Source organism: Salminus brasiliensis, chromosome 4 (assembly GCF_030463535.1).
Source record: "Salminus brasiliensis chromosome 4, fSalBra1.hap2, whole genome shotgun sequence".
Classification (NCBI taxonomy): domain Eukaryota; kingdom Metazoa; phylum Chordata; class Actinopteri; order Characiformes; family Bryconidae; genus Salminus; species Salminus brasiliensis.
In genome coordinates, this window is record NC_132881.1 from 996,585 (window position 1) to 1,007,944 (window position 11,360).

General features: G+C 48.0%; 1 protein-coding gene across 1 annotated transcript in view; it reads left to right on the top strand.

Annotated features, from left to right (window-relative positions):
* The first annotated feature begins 1,685 nt into the window (after positions 1–1,685).
* prkcha (protein kinase C, eta, a) overlaps positions 1,686–11,360 on the top strand; it is a 35,531-nt gene continuing 25,856 nt past the window's right edge. Inside the window, exons 1-2 of the mRNA XM_072677273.1 lie at positions 1,686–1,975; positions 3,657–4,024. Coding sequence (XP_072533374.1) covers positions 3,674–4,024 — 351 coding nt within the window. The 5' untranslated portion in view covers positions 1,686–1,975; positions 3,657–3,673. The remainder of the gene's footprint in view (positions 1,976–3,656; positions 4,025–11,360) is intronic.

Sequence of the window (11,360 nt, forward strand, 5' to 3'; positions counted from 1 at the left end):
GCAATTGTGGAGTTTATTGTTCAGATGTGTTTTCTGTGTTTTTGAACATCTGTGTTTATCACACTGTGTGTGTGTGTGTGTGTGTGTGTGTGTGTGTGTGTGTGTGTGTGTGTGTGTGTGTGTATGGGAGAGAGAGAGAGAGAGATTGATGGACTGGCTGATTGTTCTCTAGTGGTCAGGAGAGCTTTCTTTGTATGAGATAATGGAAAGCAAATGGGCAGTACATTACTGATTGTGTGTGTGTGTGTGTGTGTGTGTGTGTGTGAGAGAGAGAGCGAGAGAGACTGTGAGAGAGAGAGAGAGAGAGAGAGAGAGTGAGTGAGTGAGCAAGGGAGGGAGTGATCTTTGCCCTCTCCTGCTGTTTCTAATCTGCAGCATTAACTTGAAGAACCGCCTAAATTCCCCCAGACCACACTCTCTCTCTCACACACACACTCACACACACACTCACACACACACACTCTCCCTAAACCTCTCAGTCATACAGACCCTCAGAGTAAAGAGGAGCAGCGCCACCTACTGATCAGTATCAGTGTAGAAAGCTTGAACTGATGAACACAACTCATACAATGTGTGTGTGTGTGTGTGTGTGTGTGTGTGTGTGTGTGTGTGTGTCCGTACTCTTGCCCAATCGATTTCACACACAGGGGCCAGTCCTGTCAAATAGACCTCATTTAGGTGTTAGGAGGCTTGAAACCGCCCATTTACACACACACACACACACACATACACACACACACACACACACACACACTCACATATGCAGATCAGCGCAAAGGTTTGGGCCTAGCCCTTTGCATAATGTTCTGGGGCAGCGGTGGCTGTTACAGCACCTATTGATAACAGGGTTGTGGGTTCGATACCCACTGTTGGGCTCTTGAGCTCCCTTGCTTCCCTTGCAATGGCTGCTGAACCCACTCAGTGCACATCACTAGTGTGTGTGTGTGTGTGTGTTCGTTCACTGCACGGATGGGTTCAAGGCCCTGTGTCCAACACTAACGGTTTAATCAACTGAAGCTAGAGCCCTGGAATCCCCCTGCTGGCAGCGACTGGAATTACACATGGATTATTATTTTATTTATTTATTTATTTTGCAGTAATACTGCATTTCTAAAATAATTATAATAGAATCCAGAATACGTAATAGGTGTAAAAAAAAAACAAAACATTAAATTATGGTTTATAAAAATTAAGGTTTCTTTAACTCCCCTGTTGGTTAGCTGATTAGCTCTGAGCTAGGACTCTTTACTACACAAATCTCTGTAAAATTGTCCCAGATGAGCTCACATATTCACTAATATCTGATACAAGCGTTTAATAAAAACATATTTAGCTTTAATATCCGTTTTTAATCTAAAGCAGGCAGAAAATGTTAAAATGCAGCAACGTTAGCTGGCTCTGCCCCTGTTAGTGGAATTCTATTAGCATGTTAGCACTAAGTTAACGTTGCTGTAGAGGTATTTCTAAGTCATTTTTGACCACACTTAGACATTTATGGTCCCAAAAGAATGCCTGGGTCGTATATTAATATATATTAAAATATTAATAACATATAATAATAACTATTATCTATATTATAAACTATATTATCCTGCAGTTCCGCTCCTCTGCCGCTGGGGGGTGCTGCGCGCTATGGGGGCAGTGCAGAGCAGGTGATGCGACATAAACAGGAACAGAGAGAGAAGCAGAAGCAGAAGCTGCGAGCGCGCGCGAGAGAGAGAGAGTGTGTGAGAGAGAGAGTGATCGGACACTCGGGGAGGAGCAGAGAGAGAGTGAGACAGTGAGAGAGAGTGAGACAGTGAGAGAGAGTGAGAGGGTGTCATCAGCACAGTCTGGACCACTTTACTGCAGCGGAGAGCGAGCACCTTGTGTCTGGAGCTGTGCGCGTGCCTCACCTGGCGCAGGTGGAGTGGACATGAAGGAGCTTTAGAGAAAACTGCAGCGCGAGAGAGAGAGAGAGAGCGCGCGCGCGACAGTGAGTGTGCGCGTGCTTGTGTGAGAGTGTGTTTTGCATTTAAGTTAAGTGTCATTCTGTGATTGTGTGTGTGTGTGTGTGTGTGTGTGTGTGTGTGTGTGTGCAGCGACCCCTATTGCGTCATGAACTTTAGTGTTGGTGTCGGCGGTACCGGTGCATTAGTGTTAGTGTCAGCGGTACTCGTGCACTAGTGTTAGTGTCAGCGGTACTCGTGCACTAGTGTTAGTGTCAGCGGTACTCGTGCACTAGTGTTAGTGTCAGCAGTACTGGTGCATTAGTGTTAGTGTCAGCAGTACTGGTGCATTAGTGTTAGTGTCAGCAGTACTGGTGCACTAGTGTTAGTGTCAGCAGTACTGGTGCATTAGTGTTAGTGTCAGCGGTACTGGTGCACTAGTGTTAGTGTCAGCAGTACTGGTGCATTAGTGTTAGTGTCAGCGGTACTGGTGCACTAGTGTTAGTGTCAGCAGTACTGGTGCATTAGTGTTAGTGTCAGCGGTACTGGTGCATTAGTGTTAGTGTCAGCGGTACCGGTGCATTAGTGTTAGTGTCAGCGGTACCGGTGCATTAGTGTTAGTGTCAGCGGTACTCGTGCACTAGTGTTAGTGTCAGCGGTACTCGTGCACTAGTGTTAGTGTCAGCGGTACTCGTGCACTAGTGTTAGTGTCAGCAGTACTGGTGCATTAGTGTTAGTGTCAGCAGTACTGGTGCATTAGTGTTAGTGTCAGCAGTACTGGTGCACTAGTGTTAGTGTCAGCAGTACTGGTGCATTAGTGTTAGTGTCAGCGGTACTGGTGCACTAGTGTTAGTGTCAGCAGTACTGGTGCATTAGTGTTAGTGTCAGCGGTACTGGTGCACTAGTGTTAGTGTCAGCAGTACTGGTGCATTAGTGTTAGTGTCAGCGGTACTGGTGCATTAGTGTTAGTGTCAGCGGTACTGTTGCACTAGTGTTAGTGTCAGCGGTACTGGTGCACTAGTGTTAGTGTCAGCAGTACTCGTGCACTAGTGTTAGTGTCGAGGGTACTCGTGCACTAGTGTTAGTGTCGAGGGTACTCGTGCACTAGTGTTAGTGTCAGCAGTACTGGTGCATAAGTGTTAGTGTCAGCGGTACTGGTGCATAAGTGTTAGTGTCAGCGGTACTGGTGCACTAGTGTTAGTGTCAGCGGTACTGGTGCACTAGTGTTAGTGTCAGCGGTACTCGTGCACTAGTGTTAGTGTCAGCGGTACTGGTGCACTAGTGTTAGTGTCAGCGGTACTCGTGCACTAGTGTTAGTGTCAGCGGTACTCGTGCACTAGTGTTAGTGTCAGCGGTACTGGTGCATAAGTGTTAGTGTCGGCGGTACTCGTGCACTAGTGTTAGTGTCGGCGGTACTCGTGCACTAGTGTTAGTGTCGAGGGTACTCGTGCACTAGTGTTAGTGTCGAGGGTACTCGTGCACTAGTGTTAGTGTCAGCGGTACTCGTGCACTAGTGTTAGTGTCGAGGGCACTCGTGCACTAGTGTTAGTGTCGAGGGTACTCGTGCACTAGTGTTAGTGTCGAGGGTACTCGTGCACTAGTGTTAGTGTCGAGGGTACTCGTGCACTAGTGTTAGTAGTTACTACTATGTAGTGTGTAGGGCAGCATTAGTGTTTAGTATTCTTAGTTTGTGTGTGTGTGTGTGTGTGTGTGTGTGTGTGTGTGTAGTATCAGCAGTGTGTGTGATGCGTTTCTCCGGCTCCATGCGACTTCGTATCGGTGAGGCTGTGCACCTGCAGCCCACCTCTGCTGCCACACGCCACGCTGCCCTCTTCGGTAAAGCGGCGCATGCACTGGACCCGTACATCGTGGTGAAAGTGGATGAGTACCGTGTGGGCCAGACCCGCACCAAGCCCCGCACCAGCTCCCCCACCTACAACGAGGAGTTCAGTGCGTGTGTGAGTGCCGGCGGCACGCTGGAGCTCGCCGTCTTCCACGACGCTCCTATAGGATATGATGAGTTCATCGCAAACTGCACCATCCGCTTCCAGGACCTGATGGAGACCACCAGCACTGAGGAGACATTCGAGGGATGGGTGAGTGTTACTCGTCCCCATTGCGTGCCTGTGTGTGTGTGTGTGTGTGCGCACAACAATTAACACATATAGACACTTTATTAGAACCACCCACTATGTGCTTCCCCTCACTGGCCACTTTATTAGAAACGCCTGCCTTGTGCTTCCCCAATGGCTCATTAGTCGTATTCAGCACTAAGCTGGCTGGGCTGTCCCAGTGTGTTTGCATTTTTCACATGCCGACTTGACTGAGTAAACACACACCTCAGCAGGTGAGCACCAACACACACACACACACACACACACACACACCTGCTGTTTACTCTCACACTGCTCCAGGCTGTAGCACGTTCCTTCAAGTGCAGATGAAGGCGCTGTGCAGTTTCACCTCTCAAACTGAGGAATTCTCATTCTTCACCAACCATTCCTGTGTTCTGATGCATTGATTAGCAGGTAGAGCAGTGTCTGACAACCGGCTCGGTGTCTGACAACCGGCTCAGTGTCTGACAACCGGCTCAGTGTCTGACAACCAGCTCAGTGTCTGACAACCGCCTCAGTGTCTAATGCAGTGTCTGACAACCGGCTCAGTGTCTGACAACCGGCTCAGTGTCTGACAACCAGCTCAGTGTCTGACAACCGCCTCAGTGTCTAATGCAGTGTCTGACAACCGGCTCAGTGTCTGACAACCGGCTCAGTGTCTGACAACCAGCTCAGTGTCTGACAACCGCCTCAGTGTCTAATGCAGTGTCTGACAACCGGCTCAGTGTCTAATGCAGTGTCTGACAACCGGCTCAGTGTCTGACAACCGCCTCAGTGTCTAATGCAGTGTCTGACAACCGGCTCAGTGTCTGACAACCGGCTCGGTGTCTGACAACCGGCTCAGTGTCTAATGCAGTGTCTGACAACCGGCTCAGTGTCTGACAACCGGCTCAGTGTCTGACAACCGGCTCGGTGTCTGACAACCGGCTCGGTGTCTGACAACCGGCTCAGTGTCTAATGCAGTGTCTGACAACGGGCTCAGTGTCTGACAACGGGCTCAGTGTCTGACAACCGGCTCAGTGTCTGACAACCGGCTCAGTGTCTAATGCAGTGTCTGACAACCGGCTCGGTGTCTGACAACCGGCTCAGTGTCTGACAACCAGCTCAGTGTCTGACAACCAGCTCAGTGTCTGACAACCGCCTCAGTGTCTAATGCAGTGTCTGACAACCGGCTCAGTGTCTGACAACCGCCTCAGTGTCTAATGCAGTGTCTGACAACCGGCTCAGTGTCTGACAACCGGCTCAGTGTCTGACAACCGGCTCAGTGTCTAATGCAGTGTCTGACAACCGGCTCAGTGTCTGACAACCGGCTCAGTGTCTAATGCAGTGTCTGACAACCGGCTCAGTGTCTGACAACCGCCTCAGTGTCTAATGCAGTGTCTGACAACCGGCTCAGTGTCTGACAACCGGCTCGGTGTCTGACAACCGGCTCGGTGTCTGACAACCGGCTCGGTGTCTGACAACCGGCTCAGTGTCTAATGCAGTGTCTGACAACGGGCTCAGTGTCTGACAACGGGCTCAGTGTCTGACAACCGGCTCAGTGTCTGACAACCGGCTCAGTGTCTAATGCAGTGTCTGACAACCGGCTCGGTGTCTGACAACCGGCTCGGTGTCTGACAACCGGCTCAGTGTCTGACAACCAGCTCAGTGTCTGACAACCAGCTCAGTGTCTGACAACCGCCTCAGTGTCTAATGCAGTGTCTGACAACCGGCTCAGTGTCTGACAACCGCCTCAGTGTCTAATGCAGTGTCTGACAACCGGCTCAGTGTCTGACAATCGGCTCAGTGTCTGACAACCGGCTCAGTGTCTAATGCAGTGTCTGACAACCGGCTCAGTGTCTGACAACGGGCTCAGTGTCTGACAACCAGCTCAGTGTCTGACAACCGCCTCAGTGTCTAATGCAGTGTCTGACAACCGGCTCAGTGTCTGACAACCGCCTCAGTGTCTAATGCAGTGTCTGACAACCGGCTCAGTGTCTGACAATCGGCTCAGTGTCTGACAACCGGCTCAGTGTCTAATGCAGTGTCTGACAACCGGCTCAGTGTCTGACAACCAGCTCAGTGTCTGACAACCAGCTCAGTGTCTGACAACCGCCTCAGTGTCTAATGCAGTGTCTGACAACCGGCTCAGTGTCTGACAACCGCCTCAGTGTCTAATGCAGTGTCTGACAACCGGCTCAGTGTCTGACAATCGGCTCAGTGTCTGACAACCGGCTCAGTGTCTAATGCAGTGTCTGACAACCGGCTCAGTGTCTGACAACGGGCTCAGTGTCTGACAACCAGCTCAGTGTCTGACAACCGCCTCAGTGTCTAATGCAGTGTCTGACAACCGGCTCAGTGTCTGACAACCGCCTCAGTGTCTAATGCAGTGTCTGACAACCGGCTCAGTGTCTGACAACCGGCTCAGTGTCTGACAACCGGCTCAGTGTCTAATGCAGTGTCTGACAACCGGCTCAGTGTCTGACAACCGGCTCAGTGTCTAATGCAGTGTCTGACAACCGGCTCAGTGTCTGACAACCGGCTCAGTGTCTAATGCAGTGTCTGACAACCGGCTCAGTGTCTGACAACCGGCTCAGTGTCTGACAACCGGCTCAGTGTCTGACAACCGCCTCAGTGTCTGTGCAGTGTTGGAGTGTGAAAGTATGATTTTTTTTTATAATAGAGTTATTATTATTATTATTATTATTATTGGTTTTTTTTTTATAATAGAGTTCATTTCAAAAGAGAAGAACCGGCTCAGTGTTTGATGGAGTGTTTGACAACCAGCTCAGTGTCTGACTTTTCTCACACACACACACACACACACACTTGTACTGGTCAGGACAGGCTGTGAGTAATAGAGTTCATTTCGAAAGAGAAGTAAAAGTAAGTCGGCTAAAAACAGGTCCTCTCAGCGGGCGATCGAGCTCTGCAGTGAGCTGGCGGTTCCCACAGACAGGCGGTTTGGGTCAGTGAGCGCTGTCAGTGCTCTGTCAGTGACCGCCCTGTAGATACTCACCGATCTAATCGGTTGACCGTGTTCAGTGTGTTTAGAAGCAGCACTCGGTCAGTAAGGAGCGCTCGCCCCCCCCTCCTCTGTGGGGAGTTTCAGCGGGGCGCGAGTTCGCCGTGATTTTGGTTAGCGTTTGGTTAAGATCTTGAAGATCTTGCCCAGTGCTCCCCATATTACCTGCACTACCTCATCCCTGTCGGCTATCCTGTCGTTTATTAACTTTATGAGCTTAGATTTCTAATATTTCTAAGCTCTACATCAAAGTCAGGCCCACCACTCCTCAGTGAAGAGACATTCCTGAAGACACAGGAAAAAAAAGTTTGTGGACACCTTTCAGTGTGGATGATGTTACAAAGGCATTTCCCAGGCTTTCGGGTTCTCAGACTGTCCAAATGGAGAAAGTCTGGAGCGGTAGACGATCTTCTCAGGAGTGAAGCTCCTCTCCAACAGCAAGTATAGACACCAACTATGTAAATGCTCTCCTCAGATTCTTGAAGATGCCTCTAGATGGGTTCTCCTGAGTTCTGGAACCAGGTGTTTTGGACATATTGACCTAATGTGGAGCTTCCTGGCCGACAAGGTCCCGGTTATATCTGACGCTAACCCAACTCCATTTTGGCCCTTTCTGTATTGACCACAAAGGTGTAGTACTGGGCTGCAGACTGGACCTGGTTGGTACGCTGGGGCTCTGTGTGTGTGTGTGTGTGTGTGTGTGTGTGTGTGTGTGTGTGTGTGTGTGTGTGTGTGTGTGCGCGCTCATAGGAAACTGTGAATCAGTGGTTGAAATGCAGAATTGCAGGAAGTGCCGGCCGGCGGCTCGCTGACCAAATTTAGGGTGGCAGCTTTCTTCTCGGCTGCTCAGATCGTCTGTAAGCGGCTTCCGAGAACCTGTGGTTTTTCGGACCACAGCAGAAGCATGAACAGCTGCAGGCGGTGTTAACATGGCCTCTCTCACACACACACACACACACACACACACACACACACACACACACATGTTGGTTACGCCCCACCCATTTCCATTGCTGTGTTGCCTACGCTTTCGTAGTTACACTACACTCATTTCCATGGTTAACATACACCCTACATCTATTTCTGTGATTACACTGTTTCCATGAACAGGCTTCGACTATTTCCATGGCTACGCTACAGCCACTTCCATGGTTACTGTACAACCATTTTCGCCACTACACGCCACTACTACACCTGTTGCTATAGGCCCAGTTCCATGGCTGCTCTCCACCAATTTCCGCAAGTTGACTACAGCTGTTTCCATGGCTACACTACAATCATATCCTTGAATTCCGTAATCACCTTACACCTTTTGGCATACATTAATTTCTATAGCTACGGTACAGCCTTTTTCTGTTGTTGCACTGCACCATTTACCACTGCTACACCTATTTGCTTGTAACTATGCATACATTTCAACGGCAACACTGCACTTATTTTTTCTATGGTTACTATACATCTATTTCCAATCATTGTATTGTGCCCAATCCCACAGTTACAGTACACCCATTACTGTAGCTACGGTACAACCTTTACCGTGGTTACACTGCACCAATTTCCAATGTTTCACTGTAACACAAGTACCCTGACTACCATAGGTGCGGTACACCTATTTTTATGGTTGTACTACACCCAATTCCATGGCAACCCCCACTTTTATAGCTACACTACAGCTGCTTGTTTAGGCTACAACTGTTTGCTACGCCCATACTCGTGGAAAGAGCACACCCATGTCCATAGTTACAGGACACTTATTTCCATAGCTATGGACTAACTAACTTTCAAAGGTGGTAATACACCCACAGTACGGTTTTCTAGCTCCGCCTTCCCAGATAAACAGTAAATTAAGGTGGTGTAGTTTCCATGTTAGCATAAACTCCAGCTTTCAGTGACTAGACACTAAAGGACTGACTTGCTGTGTCTTCTCTGTTACTGCAAGTTAACTTCACTTCATTATTGTTGTGCTTGGCCTGACCACAACCCACACACACACACACACACACACACACACACACACACACACACACAGTAGCGATAAGATCTCACACACCGCATTTGCTCTCCAGAGACCAAAACAGAGCAATGGAGCTAGCTGGCATTTCAGCCTCCACTGTAGTAGAAAGGTGAGATGCTGAGGGTGTTAGACTTAAGCCTAGTGTACCCTGGTGGTGGACTGTAGCAGGGGGCTGTAGCGAGGGGTGGGCTGTAAAGCTGCCTATGAAACAACAACAACAGCAGCAGCAAGTGCTAAAGGTCATAAGCGCCAGCGGCCCCCTTGTTGAGAAGCGTCTGTAATTGGCTATAAATGCACACCCCTTTCTATTGAATACATTCAGCTACTTTAGGCTAGAAGTGCTGCCAATAGAATACGACCCTCTGCTGCTGATATACATGACCCTATTGGCTCCATGCTGCCTAATGCCAGGCGTGGGCTAGAGGGGTATAAAGCCCCCCAGCATTGAGCTGTGGAGCAGTGGAGCAGTGTCCAGTACTTTTGGATGGGATGAGTTGGAGAGTTGGGGATGGATGAGGTGGGGTGGTGATCATCTTTCAGCATCCTGACTACATCCTCACTAATCAACGCTTTTGTCGCTGAATGCAATCAAACCCTTACAGCAATGCTTTGCCCCAGAATCTAGTAGAAAGTCTTCTTCTCTGGACAGTAGAGACAGTTACTCCAGCAGAAGCAGGATCAGCTCTTTTTTAATACCCTTGATTTCAGAAGAAACAGTAAATGAGCTGGTGTCCAAATACTTTTGTCAATATAAGTGAACTATATATAATTGTATTAGCTATCTATTAGATATCTCTGAATCTTGGATGACCGGAAACTCCCCACAAGACCTGCTTGCTGATGTTCTGGAGATGTTCTGACTCAGTCGTTATCTAGAACATCACAGTCTGGTTCTTGTCTCAGGGTCTCAGATTTGTATGCTTGTCCATATTTTCCTGCTTCATCACCTTAATCACCTTCATCATCTTCAAGAACTGACCGTTCACTCGCTGCCTAATATGTAGATCCACCCAACAGGAGCCCCTGGACCCAGATCATCAGAGTTCTTCAGTTCAGCTGGAAGTGGTTTTATTGATAAGGCTGAGTAGATCTGATCTGAGTGAAGCGTTTAGAAACCCCAGTATTGTGACAGCACCACCGCCCACCGCCCTGTGAGCTGACCGTCACAGGAGCTCATGTGGCGGCAGGCCGATAAAAGCTCAGATGGTGTTGCATCAGCGTGGCGTGACGTTATGGTCGGCTGGGTGTTTCAGACGGGTGTAAAGTGTACGGAGCTGACCAGTGAGGGGGTCTCAGGCATGTTTTTGTGTCGTGCTCCAGAGAACCTCCTTAAAAGCATCTTCACAAACAACAGCAACCAACAGCTGCAGCAGCTGTGCAGGGTCTGTGTTATGGGGGGTGGAGGTGTGGGGGGTGGAGGTGTGTGTGTGTGTGTGTGTGTGTGGGGGGGGGGGGGGCAGTGGGGTGAAAATGTAACATCAAAACACTTGAAACTACGTTCATTGTACACTGTATTTACTGATACACACTGCACCAGTGAAGGAGGGGTATAAAGCCCCCCAGCATTGAGCTGTGGAGCAGTGGAGCAGTGTCCAGTACTTTTGGATGGGATGAGTTGGAGAGTTGGGGATGGATGAGGTGGGGTGGGCCTACTTCTATGACTATTAACATTCATAGTAGACACTGAATCATTCATAATAGACACTGAATCATTCATAGTAGATAGTAATTCATAGTTGACACTGAATCATTCATAGTACATACTGAATCATAGTAGATACTGCGTAATGCATTGTAGATACTGAATCATTCATAGTTGATACTGAACCATTCGTAGTAGATACTGAATCATTCATAGTAGATAAAAATTCATAGTGGATACTGAATCATAGTAGCTACTGAATAATGCATTGTAGATACTGAATCATTCATAGTAAGTAATTTATAGTGGATACTGAATTATTGTAGATACTGAATCATTCATAGTAAGTAATTTATAGTGGATACTAAATCATAGTAGATACTGAATCATTTATAGTAGATAATAATTCATTGTAGATACTGAATCATTCATAGTAGATACTGAATTATTCATTGTAGCTAAAAATTTCATAGTAGATACTAAATTATTCATAGTAGATACTGAATCATAGCATATACTGAATCATTCATAGTAGATACTGAATCATAGCATATACTGAATCATTAATAGTGGATACTGAATCATAGTAGCTACTGAATAATGCATTGTAGATACTGATTCATTCATAGTAAGTAATTTATAGTGGATACTGAATCAT